Here is a 21236-nt window from a genome sequence, read left to right on the forward strand (position 1 = left end):
GCTTGCTGAGTCAATAAATGGGTTGCAAGCAAGGTTATGTTAATTCATTCAAATGTCTGGGTCCTAATAGGGTTGTGTCCAAGTTGGGTTTCCAGTACTTTGTAAACTTTGTGGATGATTATTCAAGCATGACTTGGTTAAATTTAATAAAATATTGTTCTAAGTAATTTCATGTATTTTGTTCCTTTTATTATGAAATAAAGACTTACTTTGGTTCGCCAGTTCAAATACATCGAAGTGATAATGCTAAAGAGTTTTTCAGTGCACAAGTCACTACTTATAAGGCTTAATTTGACATTGTTCATCAATCATCCACTGCTCACACTCCTCAACAAAATGGGGTTGCAAAGAAAAAAAATAGACATCTTCTTGAAATCACTGGCACCTTACTTTATCAAAAACATGTACCTAAAGTGCTTTGGAGCGATGTTGTACTTACTACTTGTTATCTGATCAAGGGAATGTCATCCTTTGTTCTTAGTGATAAAATTCCTTAGTCCATTCACTTTTCTAATTCACCATTATTTTCTCTTCCTCCTTGTATATTTGGGTGTGTGTCCTTTGTTCATCAACTAAATCTTGGGGTGGATAAGTTGGATTCTCGTGCTATAAAATGTGTCTTTCTAGGTTACTCATACACTCAAAAGGGATAGTGTTGTTATAGTCTTGTGCCGCATCGCTTCTTTGTTTCTGCAAATTTTACCTTCTTTGAGCCTACACCTTACTATGCCCAGTCACTAAGCACTTCTATGCTCAATGAGTCTATTCCTTTGCCCAATCTTCCAAATTCTACGATACTATCCTTGCCCAACCAACCATCTGAGTCTCCATGTAGTCCAAGTCCTTCTCATCATCTTGATCATCCTAATTTGCAGGTGTATTCACAACAATGGCTCCAAGGAAAAGAGTCCCCTTTAGCTTCTACTACCACATTTTGGTTTCCTCGTCTTATGATCTTACTTCCCATGATGTTGATTGTAACGACCCCGACCCACCACGTGGGCCTGGGGTGCTACTTTAGTGATGTCTGTGTACCTGATACCTTATTCATCAAACATAAAACGTATAAACGTAGTGAAAATAAAATACAAAATCCTCAAATTACATTACCAAAGTTCTATCTATCTTTATACACAAATATATCCATTTTCACATAATTACAACCCATAAAATTCCACAAAAATAAACTCTTTGTCCATACACACTACCTACATAAATTTACCCCGCTAGCCCGACTCCTCTAGCCTACTAGACCCGATCTCTAGGATTTCCTAAAAAGATAGTTTGTAAAATAGGGGTGAGGCATAGCTCAGTAAGGGAAAGACTAAGTTAATGTCAATGTGTGGCCAGCATGCGCATTTAATGTACAAAAAAATACCAGTTCACTAAGTAAATAAACACATTTATGAAATCATTCTTATTTTATACTCACGCACACAATTAGCCGAGGATGGGGAAGATTACCCGCCCATACAAGTAGCTTCCCTCTGCTCTAATACCATTACTGCTATTAGCGCACTCACTTTTCTCAGCAAGCCCTCGAAATTATCTTATTAATTATTCGTATTCACATAAATTAACAGATATGCATATAAGACACTCCATGTGACAAACACGCCATTTACTTCCCCCATGGCACGGGTTGTGCGGTCCAAAGGCTAGACTAAGTCTGGGTGATCAGCCCAAACAAAGTCAAAAAAACAACATCCTCTACAAACACATCTGCAGGCATCCACAGCAAAGTTGTAGGTCCGACGCCCTTACTTCAACCTCATGCAGGCAGTCGACTGGACCCCTTACACTTCTATCCAGAATAGTGTGGGTGCACATGGTCTAATTAGCAACAGTACCGTACTCACAATACACTGGTACCCAGGGTTCCTAAAGCATATCATGCAATTTAGATAATAAAAATATCAACTCACATATATTTCCTATTATTCCAAAACCTGGCCCCCGACCACAAATACAATCCGGCTCACAACCGTTTAAATAAAACCCTAGCCCTCAGCCGTCAAATAATAATCCTAGCCCTTGGCCAATCAAACAATACCCGACCACTGGCCTTTATTTCAAAATCCTGCATTTTTCACAAGCAATTCCAATATTTCACAAACAATTTCAGTATTTCGCAATCAGTCTCAAATCCAATTAAACAATAAATCCTACCAAATGATCATCGGCTACACAATTTCAACATTTAAACATAACCATATGAACAACCAAACTCTCCACCGTTCATTTTTATTTAAAATACCATACCATGTATCCTAGGTTTGTAAAATCCATTTCGAACGATTGGTTTTCGAAATAACCTTTAAATTCTTAAATACGTAAATAAATAAATATATAACAATTTAATCAGTTCATATTTAATAAAATTTAGACTTAACTTAATCCCCTTACCTGATTCCTAAAAAGCCCGATAAAACCCTGACCTACGCCCCACGGCGTTCAAAACCCTTAAACCCTTAAATTCAAATTTCACCATATTATTCGTCACAATCCCTAGAGTAACTTTCCCTAAAATTCCCTAGGTTCTGAAAACCCTAAATGGCCTAATAAAAGCCTAAATTATTAAACTTATCCCGATTTAGGATTAGTGCCCAAGAGCTCCAATTCGCAAACCCGCTCCGGCTAGATTATAGAGAATCTCCCCATGAATCTCCTAGTAATTTTCGTTCATTAATTGGGTTTAAGATTTAAGAAAAACTGAGGTAAGAGTGAAAATTGGCCTTACCCCAGGAGATATGCCTACGCCGCTCTTACGACAAATCCGCTCCAGTAGGATTGTCGGTAGCGATGATAGAAACCCAACGGTATCTTCAAATTTCCGATCGGCTGAATATTGGAGAAAAGATTGAGGAGAGTGGGAGAGAGGGAACGAGGAGACAAGAGAAGTGAAGGACAGACGAACTGAGAGAGAGATGTGAGGCGCAGGACTGGACTCTGCAATCCAATTTGAAATTGGATGCAGAGAAGCTTCCTGAAGAAGCTTTATATTACTTACTTTAAAATAAACTTTTATATATATATATATATATATATATATTATAATAATATATTATATTATATTATTCAATTTATTATTTAATTATTTTATTTTTATTTTTATTTTTTAACTTTTTTTTTTTTTTGGATCACTACATTGATCCTTATATTTCTGTTCGGAAAGGTAAACGGACATGTACTTAACATCCCATTTCCAACTATGTTTCTTATGACTCCTTATCACCCTCCTATTATTGTTTTGTTACCGCTCTATAATCTACTACCCTTCCTAAATCTGTTTCGAAAGCCTTAACCCATTCTAGGTGGGGGGGATGCAATGGTTGAAGAGATGAACAATTTACAAGACAATGGTACTTGGGACTTGGTACCTCTTCCTCCTGACAAGTCTATGATTAGTTGTCCTAAGTTTACACTATGAAAGTCAACCCTGATGGTTCTATGGCTCATCTAAAGGCCCATCTTGTTGCTAAGGGATACACTCAGTTGTATGGTCTAGATTATTCTGATACTTTTTCTCCGGTTGCAAACTTACATCAATACATTCACTCATCTCCTTGGCTACCTATTACTAACCTCTGCCTTAGTTAGATGTGAAAAATGTCTTCTTGCATGGTGATCTTGAGGAGGAGGTTTATATGGAGCAACCACCTAGGTTTGTTGCTCAAGGGGAGTCACGCTTAGTGTGTTGGCTCAAGAAGGCTTTATATGGTTTAAAATAGTCTCCTAGAGCATGGTTTGATTGTTTCAATGTTGTAGCACTTGAATTTGGTCTTCGATGGTGTGCTGTGGATTATTCCATGTTTTATCATCATTCTTCATTGGGTAGCATCCTTCTTGTTGTTTATGTGGATGACATTGTTATTATAGGTGATGATAAAGGTATTCAAAAGTCTCAAACTTTTTCTACAAACTAAGTTTTAAGATTCGGGACCATTGAAACACTTCTTGGGTATAGAAGTATTTAAATCTCGTACCGAAACTGTTTTGTCATAGAGGAGATATGTTCTTAATCTATTGGAAGAAATTGGCTTATTGGGATCTAAACTGGTGGATATACCCATGGATCTTAACAGCAAGTTAATGCTAGATATGAATGATCTACTACCTAATCCTATACAATATCGGAGACTACCTAATCCTATACAATATTGGGATCTAAATTTGCATTATCTCACAGTCACTTGGTCGGATATATCTCTTGCAACAAGTGTTGTGAGTCAATATCTAGAGTCTCTAAGAACAAGTCATTGATACACAGTTTTTCGCATCTTGAAATATCTAAAAGGTGCACCTGGGAGGGGTCTTTTATATCCTGATCAAGGTCACACTTGAATATACAAATGCAGATTGGGTTGGGTCGCCTTCCGACCGAAGATCCACAACCGGGTATTGTATCTTGGTTGGTAGTAATTTGGTTTCCTAAAAAGTAACAAACTGAGGTGGCCAAATCAAGTTCTGAATTAGAATATAGAGCTATGGCTCACACTACTTGTGAACTTGTCTAGTTGAAGTACACGTTAGAAGAATTGGGTGTTCCGCATTCTCAACCTATGAAGTTGATGCGTGACAATCAAGTTGCTTTCATATTGCCTTCAACCCAATCTTTCATGAGCAGGTGAAGCATATTGGAGTTGATTGCCACTTTGTCAGAGAGAAACTTGTGCAGAAACTCATTACTACCACTTCTGTTAAGTCTAATGTACAGCTTGCTCATTTGTTTAGCAAAGCATTGGGGGTGCTCATGTTAAATTTATTTGTAACAAGCTAGCATATGACATTTATGCTCCAGCTTGAGGGGGAGTGTTAGAGGTTATTTATGTCTTTTAATATTACTATTAAGTGTGTTAGTATGCTAATTAGTGAGTTGGTAAGGGTATTACTGTCATTAGAATGCATTTAATTTGTATTATAAATAGAGGGAGAGACCTATCTTCAAGTAATGTTATTCATTTTAATCAAATCTTAACAATAATTTCAAGTATGATGTTACGGGTAAACAGCTGAATTTTTTATTAGAATGGGGATAGTATTCTGCCTACCCCTGTTTCGTTAGAAGAAAATGTTATTTTTGTAACTAGGCTCTGTTAATGGTGTTATTTTTGTCCTCAAGACTTTATTATTATGAGTCATATATAAGAGGTCAAACTTGGACCCGTATGTAAGCTCTAGGAAACTGCTGCTCAGTATTTCCTCTTCTTTTCTCTTCTTCGCCCATGCATGTCTAACTACACAACATGGAATCAGAGCATTAATCTCCTTCAAAATGATTTATCTGAATTGAGCTCGATAGTCTATTTTTCGTATTTTTCTTAACCTCTCCTAATCAGTCCTCAAAACTGATTTTCTGGTTGGTTTGAGAGTCATTTTCTTTAATTGATGAGAACCATCATCATGCCAGAATTAGTCATGTCAAATCATCAAGAACATTAAACTGAATGCGGAAGCGTACCTGAATCCATAGCATTCCAAAATGTGTCGAACCGTGCGGATGGTCTTCTAGATCAACACGTAATGTCCAGAGAATTCCTTCTGCATTCTCTATATTCTCTTTTTGGCGATGGGACGACAAAAGAAAAATTATATAACTGTCCGTGTGATCCGGGGATCATAACCACTATATATATAACCGTTGGCCATATATGTGTATTTCCATTTTCACCCATCATAATAAACGGAAATAACCATTAAAGTATCTACACATTAAAGGTCCACAATCGTTTCGGATACATTAAAGTCCATTATAATCCAAAATAACCGATCACTTTTAAATAGGGCCTTTCCTTATTAGACAGTCCACAACACATAATTGTTTCACATATATACCCATAATTGAATTTTGATCCAACAATTTCCCACTTGGCCTATATGTATAACCTTATAATTATGTATTACAAAAAATAACCAATCCGGTCCATCAATTATACTAATATAGGATCAAAGCGGCCTTTGTTACAATATTCGTAACTCGACCCATCAATAGTCACATATGCCAATACAACTAAATGACATGGATTATGATGTGGATGTGTAGCATGGAAATTTCATGCAATGTGATCTTAACATGCCTATTTCCAATTGGTCCACCTTAAACCTTAGTGAGATCAAACCATAACATAAATCAGAGTGTGAAAACCAAATTTTATTTCTACAGAAAATAACCTCAAAATAATCCATAAACTAGAATAACTAAAAACCATGTCTATATCGAAAAAAAAAAAACATCCATAAATTACAAACTCCCACTAAAATTGAACATCATCTAGAAATATGACACCCATCTGAGTAGTGTGCTCATGAAACTGTCTAGGCGGCAATCCCTTGGTAAGCAGATCCGCAACCATGGAGTTGTACCAATGTGCTCTATAGACAACTGACCACTCTGAACTCTTTCTTTAACAACTAGGAACTTGATGTCTATTTGCCAAAAGTTACAAAACCCATTGCTTGTAATTGGATATTTAAGACCAAGAGGGATTCAAAAGGCAATGTGGAAAGGTACAAGGCTCGTCTTGTTGCGAAGGGCTTTACACAGAAAGAAGGCATTGATTATAAAGAGACTTTCTCTCCGGTTTCTTTGAAAGACTCTTTTAGGATTATAACAGCATTAGTGGCGCATTTAAATCTTGAGTTACATCAGATGGATGTAAAGACAGCGTTTCTCAATGGTAACATTGATGAGACAATCTATATGGTGCAGCCAGAAAAATTTGTGTCAGGAGACTCAAAGAATATGGTTTGCAAACTAAAGAAATCCATCTATGGACTCAAACAGGCATCGCGACAATGGTATATTAAGTTTCATCATGTAATTATCTCATTTGGTTTTGAGATGAATTCAGTTGATGACTGTGTATATCATAAGTTCAGTGGGAGCAAGTATATTTTTTCTGGTTTTGTACGTTGATGACATCTTGCTTGCCAGCAACGATATAGGCTTTTTGCATGAAACCAAGAGATTTCTAGCTAAGAATTTTGAGATGAAAGATCTTGGTGAAGCCTCTTTTGTGTTAGAGATACAAATACACCGGGATCGTTCTTGGGGTACTTTAGGACTATTGCAAAAGAGCTATATCGAAAAGGTTCTTAAAAGATATGGCATGCAAGATTGTAAACCAGGTGATACCCTTGTGGCTAAGGGAGACAAATTTAGTCTCAATCAATGTCCTAAGAATGATTTTGAGGTAAAGGAAATGCAAAAGAGTCCCTATGCTTCAGCTATAGGTAGTCTAATGTATGCTCAGGTTTGTACGCGTCCAGATATTGCATACGTTACTGGGATGTTGGGCATGTATTTAAGTAATCCAAGAGCAGACCATTGGAAAGCAGCTAAATGGGTGTTGCAGTACTTACAGAGAACAAAAGAATGCATGCTCACGTATCAGAAGTTAGATCAGCTTGAGATCATCGGGTATACTAACTCTGATTTTGCGGGATGCCAAAACAGTATGAAATCTACATCGAGCTATATTTTTCTGCTTGCTGGAGGTGCCATCTCCTGGAAGAGTGCTAAACAGTCTCTTATAGCCTCTTCCACCATGGCAGCAGAGTATATAGCGTGTTATGAGGCATCTAATCACGGAGTATGGCTGCGGAATTTTGTCACAGAGCTGCGCATAGTGGATAGTATTGATAGACCACTTAAGTTATTTTGTGACAATAAATCTGCAGTTTTATATTCCAACAATCGACGAAGTCAAAGCATATAGACATCAAGTTTCTAGTTGTTAAAGAAAGAGTTCAAAGTGGTCAGTTGTCTATAGAGCACATTGGTACAAACTCCATGGTTGCGGATCCGCTTACTAAGGGATTGTCGCCCAAACAGTTTCATGAGCACACTACTCAAATGGGTGTCATATTTCTAGATGATGTTCAGTTTTAGTGGGAGTTTGTAATTTATGGATGTTTTTTTTTTTTTTAATTATTCTAGTTTATGGATTATTTTGAGGTTATTTTCTGCAAAAATAAAGTTTGGTTTTCACACTCTGATTTATGTTATGGTTTGATCTCACTAAGGTTTAAGGTGGACCAATTGGAAATAGGCATGTTAAGATCACATTGCATGAAATTTCCATGCTACACATCCACATCATAATCCATTTCATTCAGTTGTATTGGCATATGTGACTATTGATGGGTCGAGTTACGAATATTGTAACAAAGGCCCGCTTTGATCCTATGTTAGTATAATTGATGGACAAGATTAATTATAGATACATTTCAGTATGGCAGCAAAGTTGAGCTCATTTGGTTATTTTTTGCAATACATAATTATGAGGTTACACATATAGCCCAAGTGGGAGATTGTTGGATCAAAATTCAATTAGGGCATATATTGAAACAATTATGTGTTGTGGACTGTCTAATAAGGAAAGGCCCTATTTAAAAGTGATGAGGCTATTTTGGATTATAATAGGCTTTAATGCATCCGAAACAGTTGTGGACCTTTAATGTGTAGATACTTTAATGGTTATTTCCATTTATTATGATGGGTGAAAACCGAAATACACATATATGGCCAACGATTATATATATAGTGGTTATGGTCCCCGGATCACACGGACGGTTATATAATTTCTCTTTTGTCGTCCCATAGCCAAAAATAGAATACAGAGAATGCAGAAGGAATTCTTTGGACATTACGTGTTGATCTGGAAGGCCATCCGCACAGCTCGACACATCTTGGGACACTATGGATTCAGGTACGCTTCCACATTTAGTTTAATGTTCTTGATGATTTGACATGACTGATTCTGGCATGATTGGTTCTCATCAATTAAAGAAATACTCTTTAAGTTCTTACAGTTCAAGGACACCCTTCCTCTTGGTTAGGTTGTGCAACATCCTTGGTAGGAAGCTGTGTGTTTTCATGGTGATTTACTAACCTGAAGTCAGTTATACTCTGTTTTCTAGTATGCAGCTGTTGTGTTTCCTCTATTCCATGGGCTGCTATCAGTTTATACTGTTTGTTTGCTGATGATGCTGTTTTGATGCCATGTGTTCGTGGTTGATTGCTTACAATCTTGTACTGATTGCCTGTAGCTGCTGCCAGGTTGTTTATTAAATGCCTGCAATAGTTTGTTGTGGTCTGCCCTGTTCTTTGTGGTGAAGTAATTCCTCCTAGGGTATTGTAAGCTCAGTTCTATAGTCATGGCTGCCCCATAAAAGTTCTGCATTTTTGGAAGGTCGTAAGTGTTGTAAGTTCTTTATTTTTTGAGATCCTGATAGTGCTATTTTGTGCTAGTATGTACTGCCTGATTTTTTCTCAAGCTCCTTCCCTTGATAATTCAGCCATGGATATTTTCTCTAACTAGTAGGAGAAGTTTTGGAGGATGAAGGCAAGGTTTGGATGTAGTGATTGTGTGTTAGGACAAGGAGTTTGTCATGGCAATTCTTGCTTTTGCACACATTCTAACACAAGGAGTTCATCACGTCAAAAATTGCATTTGCGCACATTTTAGCAAAGAAAATCATTTTGCAGATTGCTGTTGGGAATCTTAGGATGCCCTTGGGAAACCAATTTGGGCCAGTATGTCTCTTGCAAAGGGCAAACCTTGTATTGACAAAATACACCTAGCCACTCCACTGGAAAGCCGAATAAATCATATACCGTGTCCCAAGAGAAATTTAACAATCTTTTTTGCATGGTTCAACAACTCCAAACTCAGTCTTCTAGTGCTACTGTGGCCCGTTCAAATACAACCAGGTTTCTTGCCTCTTCATCCTCCTCACCTTAAGTAATAGATTCTTGATGTGTTTAATTTCTATACAAGTTTTGTCATACTTTCACTCTTATTTTTATGCTAGTTTGTGTTTAATTTTATTATTTATTAGAGTTTTGATTTATTTTGTTTATTTTTGTTTTGGAATAAATAAATTAAAGGAGTCATGGGATAGGGAGGAAACTTTACTTTTCAAATTCAAATTCCCTTCATCAAGAGTCCTTCTCAAACTCAAATTGCTCTCCCGAACTTCTGCTACAAAACTCCAAAAAGGGCGATCTTGGTATCTACGGAACGTTAAGAAAAAATTTGACAACTTTCATGTTGAAGATTTTCAAACATGAGAAGATCTCAATAGAGAAAATCGCACATCAAAGCGGCGGCAGAAAAGGAGGGGATTTGGATGATCTTGTTTTGGGGAGATAAGGGTGGACGACCATAACTTTATAAAAGGAGGGGATTCGAAGCTGGGAAAGAGAAAGAGGATTTGTTTCACCATTAGAGAGGAATTCAAAGCTTGGAAAAAGAAGAAGAAGAAGAGAGGTCGAAGTGGAGTTGTTGATGATTGAGATTCTCGATCAACATACAATTTCCTTTTTAATTCTTTCATCTTCTCTTCATACAATTTTCATTATGAATTCTAGAATCATTATGGTTTATTTTGATTCTATTATGGGCTAATTGCTATTGCTAAGGCTACGATGTAACCTCTCCAAGACAATTCTGAATCTTATTTCTATGTGATCATAATTTTATCCTTCCCTTTGAGTATACATCATTGAGTTTAATGTTTTCAATTATCTGGCCAATAGTTGAATGATTTGTCGTGCATGTTAATTCGAGAGATGATGCATGTAGTTTAGCTTCATACGATGCACGCCATGAATTGAACAAAAGACAGGAATGTGCCAACGTGATTTGTGCGGCTTTTATGTGAAATATTATTAATCTTAATGTACTCAAATGCTTTTAAATTCGCATAGACATATCAAGGGTTATCGTATTGTGGGTAATTCTAATTCTACTCGAGAGAGGGTCTTAGATAAGTTAGAATATTTCGCCATCAAATAGGATGATAATTGATTGATTGCATGATTAGGATTTGGGATTGGATTGGTTCGGTGAGTCGGATGCCTTAGTGTTTTATTATTGGGTGAAATATTCTTCTTTTTAAGTATTATTTTATTTTTCAGATTCAAAATCCACCACTTTTCTTGATTTTCAAATAATTTAGAATTAGAACAATTTTAATAGTTAATAGGTAAATAGTCCTCGTCGGTTTGACACCTTTTCTTTATCACTATATTACTTGTTGCGATTTCATGCACTTGCGAATTCTCACAACAATTATGGTGCCTCCTACCATATGACAAGTAGTCCTAATTTGTTTGAGTCCTAAACCCCACTACTTTACACTATAAGGTTACTTTTTCAGATTGTGCATGGCCCTTCTATCAATTGAATGTGAATTGTGAAGAATGCATTTTTGTATGGAGATTTGCAAGAAAAGGCATACATGGAGCAACCTTCTGGGAATATTGCTTAGGGGGAGGATGCTAAAGTATATAGGTTGCATTGGGTAATTTATGGTCTTAAGAAGTTGGGACTGGTTTGAAAAGTTTAGTAAACTAGCATTGTAGTCTTTGCATTTGGCTTTGTCCAATGCAACTTTGATCATTGTAGTTTTTGTCTACAAAAAGTAGAGAAGTTTGGTGCTTCTAGTAGTTATGCTGATCATATCACTGGCAATGACCAAAGAGAAATTGTAAATGTTAAGCAATGGCTTCAAGCAAAATTTTTAAATCAATGACTTGGGTATTCTATGTTAGAGTCTTGGTATTAAAATTGTATAATGTAGGAAAGAATTGAATGTATCTCAATGAAAATTGGACTCACTAAGTGATACTGGTCTATTGGGTGCTAAGCCAGTTGATACTTCTGCATATCCTACTATGAAGTTGTCTAGGGATTTTGGACCAGACTTCAAAGACAAACGTCCACATAGGCAGTTGGTTGGAAAGTCGATCTACATATTTGTCACTAGACTCAAGATTGGGGGCAGTGAGTTAGTTTATAGAAAATCCCAAACAATCACATTGGGATGTTGTTTGCAGGATTTTGCAGCATCTCAAAGGCTCTCCAGCCAGAGGTTTAATATATAAGTGTAACAGAAATTGTGAGATTGTGGGATACTCTAATGCAAATTGGGTTGGATTTATTGATGATTAGTAGACCACTATTGGATATTGTACATTTGCGAATAATTTTGTTACCTAGCATAGCAAGAAGCAAACTATTGTGTCAATATCTAGTGCTCAAACTATGGGCAAGCTAACACGGCTCAAATCTCTTATGTTAGAGATGCGATTCTTGGTAACAAAACCAACAGATATGTTTTTGCATAATCAAGCTGCCATTTAAATTTCTAGCAATCTAGTGTTTCATGAGAGACAATGCACATGGAAGTTGGCTGTCATTTTTTGAAGGATGTTGTGTTGAAGAAGGTCGTGAATGACTCCTTTTGTGATATCTATAGAGTAGTTAGGAGATGTTCTTATGAAGGCTTTGTTTAAGTCTGCCTTGTCTAATGGTTGTTACAAGCTAGGGTTAGGTGATATTTATACACCTCCATCTTGAGGGGGAGTGTTAGAAGAGAATGTGATGCAGGGGCAGCATCAAGGTTCTACAGCCATGAGAGAATTTAGAAGAAATAGAAGAGAGGAAGGAAAGGGAAGGGAGGAGAGAGAAGATACCAGGGGGGAACTCACATTCAATTCCAATTCAGATTCATTAATAACTACCTACAACATGGCTTTCACACTCTATTTACAAGGAAAACTCTAAGCACACAAAATTACACACATATCCCTCAAACTACTAGCATTACAAACATACCCCTGGAATACACAAATATCAAAAACAAGCCCCCAAATATACATAATACTATCTTAATTAAACTAAACAGTGAACTACTAATTAAACCCAGAAATTATCAAACCAATTCTTCTTAAGTGGTCTCCAACATGGATCTTTCCAAGGTCTTGCTTCTTATCCTACATCAATATGTTATTTTAATAATTAGGCTGCGTTAATGGGGGTATTTTTGTCCTCAATACTTTATTATAACTAATATTATTAATAGTATATGAGGTGCCAGACCTGAATCTATATGTAGACTCTAGGAAACTGCTACCATTTTTTCCTCTTCTTCTCTTCCTCTTCTTCTCTTCTCCATCACTAACTTTACAACAACTTGCAGTGGCAATTGTGGAAAGAATATTAAGGATAAAAAAAATGGTGGATTAGATGGGATTGTGATTGTCAAATCACATAGGTCAAGTTGTTTGTTTGAATAGTGATAAAGTTTTCTTTGGAGTTGAAGGTGCCTCAGTTGCTCAAACTTTCTTCTCTTCACAATGCCCTTATTAGCTTCTTCTTTTCTACGAAGGGGGGTATTCTTTCATAGGACTTCCACTTCTTCAAATATCTCAACGAAAGAGAGGTTGAAGAGCTTACCAAATTGCTTTCCGTGCTAGACAGCTCTACTCCTTCTAGTAAGGAGGATGAGAGAGTTTTGGAAGGGTGATTCCTTGGGGTTGTTCCCTTGTAAATCATTTTTCTCACATCTCTTTAATTAAAGCCCCCTCCTCCAAGTCTTTCCCTTGGAGCCAAATCATTTGGAAGGCTAAGGTTCCCTAGAAGATTTGGATCTTCATCTCGACTATGATGGTGGATAGGATGAATATGCATGACATATTATAAATAAGAAGGCCCTACGTGTCTCTAAGCCCCAACATGCGCTTAACTTGTGGCGAGTCCACAAAACAAACACTCACCTGTTTCTTCATTGTAAGGTGGCTTCATATCTTTTGGAATGCTCTCTTTTCATATCCCGAATAAGCTTGGGTGGCACCTTGGAATGTGATCTTCTCTTGCTAGCATGCTATAAGGGTTTTGGCTCAAGCAGAATGGATACCCTTCTATGGTACAGGATAGTTTTAGCAATCATTTGATCACTTTGGCTAGACAGGGATTCGAGAACTTTTAGGAGGCACTCATATTGTCCAAGCTCATTATGGGATAGAGTGGTATTTTCTTGGTGTCCTTTTGGGCCCATTCATTTGGTTTTTTTTATTTTTATGGATATCGCTGTTCAATCTTCAAAGGGATTGGAAGGTAAGTGAGCAGAAGTCATAAAAAATGTCACTGTCCATGGGCTTATTATCTGGATCTTTAAATATATTGACTAACTCTTATGTAGTGCTCAACAAATATAATAGTCCAAATCATGTTATTTTATCTCCATCATATTAGGCCATGGACAATTCAATATTATGACATCACATTCCTTTTGCTAGTAACCAATCCTTGGTACTCCTTTGTGTGAAATGATTCAAGGCTAAAATAAAAGTCAATGGTAAACAACTACCAATCTAGATGCAAAATAGTCAAAGAAACAGATAGAGAGATGAGGCAGCTAACCTGCAGTTGTAAAGCGAGGTCATGTGCTTGCTTCATCTGAAAGGATCTTGGCAGTCTCATTTTTATTTGTATAAAATAGTAAGCAATGTTCTATCAAATCATGAATCTACAAAGACAATATATGTAGAATCAAGTAAGTATATTTTAATGCTTGGAATATTCTTTTTTTCAAACAAAAACCATCACACCATTATACGAATTACAAAAAAATATACCTTTTCTTTCAAAAAAAAAAAGTATTACATGATCAATATATTTTCAGCGGCTCTCCTTTTCTTTTTCAAAAAGTATTCCCTCTGTGTCTCATGTGACATTTGTGTGGAGGTTGGTACAACCGCTGAACCCTGCAAATCCATCTCCACAATTAGTGAAGTTAAAAAAATAAAAAACTTGAGAAATAACGCCACAGAAAAACCAACAGGCATAGGCCAGAGGAAGAATTAAATGTCGGTGCAGGAAGAGCATTGAGCAATGGCCAACACACTTCGGCTGTATCAAGAAGGCCAAAAAACTTCCAATTTTCAGCAGCATAAGCAAGTAAAATTATGATAATGATCTTTACAGGCACAACATGATGATAAGAAGATATACTTGTATTGCTTAAAATTGTTAATTAAACTATTTCAATAATCAAGTTTGATATAATTTTCCCTAATTTATTCATTCATTTCCATGTGGAATAGGGAAAATCCAAAGATGTAAAAGATTGGGAGCAAATAAAAAGTAGTCTTTGGTTTCAAGATCAACATTGCTGCCATAAGTAATGCAAAAGCAATCAATATAATTTTCAAAATTAGAACAGGCATTTGTGAATAATCTAGCTCATGCTTAAAGGGGGGCAATAACAGGGGGGTGACTTCTTTGCTTTTACATGTCCTATGGCATAGATGCTGGTATTAATATTTAGGTGTTTCAAGTTAATATATATATATATATATATATATATATTTAATATGTGTCATTGAATAGCCATCAGTTTTATTTTTTAAATATATAGTTTTTAATATTTCATTTTTGCCAATTTTTAGAATATTAAGTATATTATATTTATGCCCAACTGGGTTTGCTCAAGTGGTAAGGGAAAAGTTGGGCTTTGGTGACCCCAAGGTCTCAAGTTCAATCCCTCACTCGTGATTTGCTTAGTAGATTACCAAAGATGCATCAATGGTTGGGCAACAATGTTTTCATTCCCCCAATTTGATGCCGCCTGAGTGGGTCCGAAGGGCTTGTCCAAGTTGGACTTCCAAGTCATTAAACAAAAATATATTATATTTATGTTTCATGTTTATTGTGGCTGGAATAATAAGTTATAGCTTATAAATGGCAAGATTTAGCTTCCAAACAAAAATATGAAAACCTCTCTTCTCCCAAACAACAACTTGAAACTCTCTTATCTTTTTTTCTTGTGTTTTAAACTTTGTTGGGCAATCAAACACTACATCTCCTATAGCTCTAGTGTAGTGAGTCTACACAAAACCAAATCAGCTGAGTAATCTTAAAGGTTGTGTACGCAATGACTATTTGCAAAAAAATATGTTCTCCGTAAGCACAAAATCAGCTTAAGGATGTTGGTCCTTCCACACCTCAACTTTTGGTAAGTATATGTTTTGTTATTATTAATAATTAATTATATTTATTTTCCTTCTATGTTATTTTTACAACAATAGATGCAATAATAAAATCTCGGGAGTAAAAAAGATAGAGGTGTCGGTGGGGCTATGTGTTTAGGGTTTAGGTCAAATCTTGCTTTAGTACCATGTTCAAGATAGAGGTGTCGGTGCGGCTATGTGTTTAGGGTTTAGGTCAAATCTTGCTTTAGTACCATGTTCAAGTATTTAGTGAATTGAATGACCTAAAAAAATAATTATTTACTCCCTCTATTTATAATATATATCAAGTTCATAACAATGATCACAATACCGTCACTAACTCATGCCTACTAATGTAGCAATATTACAAGTGCTAAAAGACCATAATAATCAGTAACAAACAAAATAACAAGCAACAACTAGAAACAGTGAGAGAAAAGAGAATTCAGGGAGAGATTTGAAAGAAGAACAAGAGAAAAAGAGGGCAACAGGATATAAAAAAGAACAAGGAGAGAACAAAGAATTAAACAGAAGATCAGAATCATTGAGAAATAGAAACATAGCTCAAATCTGAATTCTGAATTCAGATCTGATAACTGTGGGAGGGAGTGGTCTACTAATAGTCAAATACAATATATGCAAGTTCTTATACACCCAACTATACAATTGAAATAAATAATTACAAATAACCTAAAATAAAACAAACAATACAACCGCAAGAATGTATGTGCTGCAACATATCTTTCTATGGGTAAGTAGGTAATTCGTGCTACCTCTAATTTAAAATTGTTCGCAAACAAAAATATGTAAGTAGCTGCCATACTAATTACAAATTTACAACACCTAAAAAAAAAACATATTCGCTTCAATTATACAGATTGAAGTATAATGTAAACTAAACCAATATAGCAGTCTAATTATTAGCATTTTTAAATAAATATTTATGAAAGGCAGCAACAAATGCAACTCAAGGCTGGTTTTAACTAACCCTTTCACAACATATCCATTTCCCATGGGAGTGATTAAACTTTTAGGTAAAGTGGTATACTAACATTCCCAAAGCATAAAATTTCTAAGATATATCCTCCTTGAATCAATTATCCGTTTGTGATTGTTCACCTTGGTTGCTGGAATAGTGTAAAGAAAGCAAAGAAAATGACAGACTACCCCAATTTCCCGTTCGTGATTGTTCACTTTGATTGCTGGAATAGTGTAAAAGAAGCAAAAGTGTAAGCAAAATTCTATATGAATAATTCTTCAATTCAATTTACGTATGTACATCCCAATCTTTTCTAATACAATCAACTAATCTAAATAAGGAAATAATCTCCCTACGGAATAAAATACAATAAATTAAAATCTCCTACGTTTATCCACCTTCCTAATTTATTCATTATTCACAAAGATACTTGGGATTTTAACACTCCCCCTCAAGTTGGATCATAGATATTAATCATCTCCAACTTGCTAATGAGATCATCAAAGTTCTGTCGTCCCAACCCTTTAGTGAAGATATCTGCAGTTTGTTCCTTCGTAGGTACATAAGTTATACAGATAGTTCCTTCTTCAACTTTTTCTTTGATAAAGTGTCTATCCACTTCCACATGTTTAGTCCTATCATGTTGAATTGGATTGAGAGAGATACTGATGGCTGCCTTGTTGTCACAATAGAGTTTGATAGGAAATTCCACTAGGACCTGTAGTTCCTCCAAGATTTTATGTAACCACAGTCCTTCACATATTCCTTGAGCAACTACGCTAAACTCAGCTTCAACACTATTACGAGCCACTACATTCTGTTTTTTGCTTCTCCAAGTTACTAGATTTCCCCAGACGAATGTGCAATAACCTGTGGTGGACCTTCTATCTTCCACTGATCCTGCCCAATCTACATCTGTAAAGATCTCTACTTTCTTGTTTTCACATTTCTTGAAGAAGAGTCCTTTGCCCAAGGAGCCCTTGAGATATCGAAGGATCTTGTACACAGCATCAAGTGGGCTTCTTTTGGTGAATGCATATGTTGGCTTACTACACTGACTGCAAATGCAATATCTGGTCTAGTATGTGATAGGTAGATTAGCTTACCAATCAATCTCTGATACCTCTCCTTTTCAACTAGTATCCCACAGTTTTCAACCCTTTTTATTGCTTCAATCGGGGTTTCACTGGGTTTGCATCCAAGCATATCGGTTTCAATTAGGAGGTCAATAACATATGTTCGCTGAGAAACACTAATTCCCTTTTTCATTCTAGCAACTTCCATGTCCAAGAAGTACCGCATTTGTCCCAAGTCTTTAACTTCAAATTCAGTAGCTAGAACCCTCTTCAATCTTTCCATCTCTACCGTGCCATCCCCAGTTAGGATTATATCATCAACATATACTATTAGAATTGTTTTCTTGCCCTTTTCAGACTATTGGAAGAACAGGGTATGATCTGATTGCCCTTGTCGATATCCTTGGTTCTTTATTACTTTTGCAAATCTGTCGAACCATACTCTAGGAGATTGTTTAAGTCCATACAGGGACTTCTTGAGTTTACACACTCTGTTTTCTTCACCTTTCTTACTTAATCCTAGCGGTATAGTCATGTAAACTTCTTCTTCTAACTCACCATTTAGAAATGCATTCTTAATGTCAAGTTGTTGTAGTGGCCAATCTAAATTGGTTGCTAAGGACAGGAGGACTCGAACTGTATTCAAGTTTGCCACTGTTGCAAATGTCTCCGTATAGTCAATGTCATAAGTCTGTGTAAAACCTTTTGCAACAAGCCTGGCTTTATATCGTTCAACTGTCCCATCAGATTTATGTTTCACTGTGAAGACCCATTTACAACCAACTGGCTTCTTCCCTTTCGGCAAATTCATTAATTCCCAAGTTCCATTTTTTTCTAGAGCCCACATTTCCTCCATGACCACCTCCCTCCATTTAGGTATTTCCAGGGCTTCCTAATGTTCTTTGGAATTCTCGTCCTATCAAGGTTAGAGACAAAAGCACGATATCCTGTAGACAAACTTTTATAAGACATGTATTTAGACCAAGGATATTGAGTACATGACCTGGTTTGTTTTCTAATTACAATAGGTAAATTAATGTCTTTGGGTACAAGATTATCAGACGGGAGCTCTATTACAGGATCAGGATTGGGTGTGGACTAATGGTTATTTGGAGCCATCACCAGTTCCAACGCTCTTGGTGCCTCAAGTATGAAATTCTCCCTGTTCTTGTTTTCGGCTTTCTTGAGTAAACAAGTATATCTGCATTGTTTTATTTTCCTGTATCTCCCCCTGAGATTAAGTGCTCTTTTGTGTTCGGCAGGTCAGGAAGTGAAGCAATGGAAGACTCAATAGATGGGTTAGGGAACAAAGCAATGGGAGGCTCAATAGATGGTACGGGTTCAAATGGTACATATTCAGTAGTAAAGAAGTCAACGAACCGATCTTCACTCCATTTCTCCCCCTGAAGAGAGGCCTTGGGGAAATAAGGAGTGGTTTCAAAGAATGTGACATCCGGGCTAACAAACGTCCTTTTTGAGACAGGAGACAGGATCATAGCATTTGTATCCTTTCTGGGTAGGGGAGTAACCGATGAAAACACATGTAACAGCACAAGGATCCAATTTATCCCGATGGTGAGCATGAACATGAATAAATGCAATGTAGCCAAAGATTTTTAGCGGAATACTAGAGGGAAGGCGGGATGTAGGAAAAAATTCCTGGAATTTCTGGAAAGGAGTGGCAAAGAAAAGTATTCGACTCGGCATTCAATTAATAAGATGGGTAGCTGTTAAGATGGCATCTCCCAAAATAGTTTTTCATGTTTGTAGTGAACATCAAAGCCCAAGCTACTTCAAGTATATGTCTATTTTTTCGTTCTGCAACCCCATTTTGTTAAGGGGTGTCTACACAAGAACTCTGATGAATAATCCCATGTCCTTGAAGATAAGTTCCCAGAATTTCATTAAAATATTCCGTACCATTATCAGTACGTAAAATTTGAATTTGAGTCTGGAATTGTGTTTGAACCATGGAATGAAAATTGACAAAAATGGAGCGGGCTTCTGTTTTATCTTTCAACAAGTAAACCTAACAAAGACGAGTATGGTCATCAATAAAAATAACAAACCATTTTGTATGGGTGCAATTGGGAGATCTTGAGGGTCCCCACAAATCACTGTGAATCATAGTAAACAGGCGGGATGGTTTGTATATGGATGATGGGAAAGAGGCATGCCGGTGTTTTGCAAGCTCACACACTTCACATTGAAACTCAGAAGACTTTTTATTTGAACATATAGATAGAAACAAGCGTTTTAAATATTGAAAATTTGGGTGACCCATCCTAGAATGCCATAACAAAAGTTCATTCTCTTTAGAGATAGATACAAAATCACAAATTGCAGTATTATATTGTTTACTCAAGTTTGCCTCCTCAAAGTAGTAGAGTCCTTCATACGCCTTGGCAGTGCCAATCGTCTTCCTCGATGACAGTTCTGAAAAACACAATGAGATTAAACAAATTTAGCATAGCAATTGGAGTCTTTTGTTAATTGGCTGATAGATAACAAATTGCAAGATAACTTGGGAACATGGAGGACAGATTTTAAAGTTACAGAGTCAGATATGCGAATACTTCCTTTACTTGCGACTGGTGAGAGAGAACCATCTGCAATTTTGACTCTCAGATTTCCAGCATATGGTGAATAAGATGAAAACAATTGATAAGAACCAATCATATGATCAGATGCACCCAAGTCAATTATCCATAGTGATTTGTAACATGATATAGTATTTAAGGCTGACAAATAATTACCTCGGTGAGCCAGAGAACTAGTGGAAGACTAACCCGACGTTTGAATTAAGGAAATCATTTTATATAGTTGATCCAACTGCTCAGGGCTGAATGCACTACTTGAAATATTATTGATTTTTTCACCTTGTGGTTTTTCAATTGAACAATCAGCAGTAGCCTGATACCCACGATTTTTTTGATATTGTCTCGGCTTCCAATCTGCGGGTTTTCCATGAATCTCCCAGCATGTGTTTTTTGAATATCCTGACTTTCGACAATGTTCGCACCAAATTTTTCCCTTTTGTGGCCTTTGTCCAGAACCGGAGCCCAAGCTCGCAATAAAGCCCAAGCCCGTAGGATTTTTTGACATTAGGGCCGAAACTTCAAGCCCCATGTCTTTTCAGGTTAGGGCTGAGATTTCAAGTTCACGGCACGTTTTCAACATCACCTTGCCGCAACTCTCCTCACGCCGCACCTCTGCGAAGACCTCCCGGTTCAAAGGTAGGAGACGCCGGCCATGGATCCTCCCTCGTACATCATCCAGTTCGCGATTAAGACCTACCAAAAACTCGAACGCCCTCTCATTCTCGAGGCATCGCTTGTACCATTTGCTGTCGCCGGAGCACTCCCACTCTTCATCGACG

General features: G+C 36.7%; 1 protein-coding gene across 11 annotated transcripts in view; it reads right to left on the bottom strand.

The window, feature by feature from the left end:
* LOC131145419 (uncharacterized) overlaps positions 1-21236 on the bottom strand; it is a 91428-nt gene that overhangs the window by 68657 nt on the left and 1535 nt on the right. For 8 of the 11 annotated variants that reach the window (XR_009134151.1, XR_009134145.1, XR_009134148.1 and 5 more), the window contains exons 2-3: positions 14429-14557; positions 14214-14319 (exon numbers count right to left, since the gene is read on the bottom strand). Coding sequence is in view for 3 of the 11 variants with exons in the window: in XM_058094464.1 (XP_057950447.1) it covers positions 14214-14273 (60 nt within the window). In the remaining 8 variants the exon portion in view is untranslated. Of the gene's footprint in view, positions 1-14213; positions 14320-14428; positions 14558-20218; positions 20294-21236 lie in introns of all 11 variants that reach the window. The other 3 variants (XR_009134149.1, XM_058094463.1, XM_058094465.1) reach the window with 2 other exon arrangements.

Source organism: Malania oleifera, chromosome 13 (genome assembly GCF_029873635.1).
Source record: "Malania oleifera isolate guangnan ecotype guangnan chromosome 13, ASM2987363v1, whole genome shotgun sequence".
NCBI lineage: Eukaryota > Viridiplantae > Streptophyta > Magnoliopsida > Santalales > Ximeniaceae > Malania > Malania oleifera.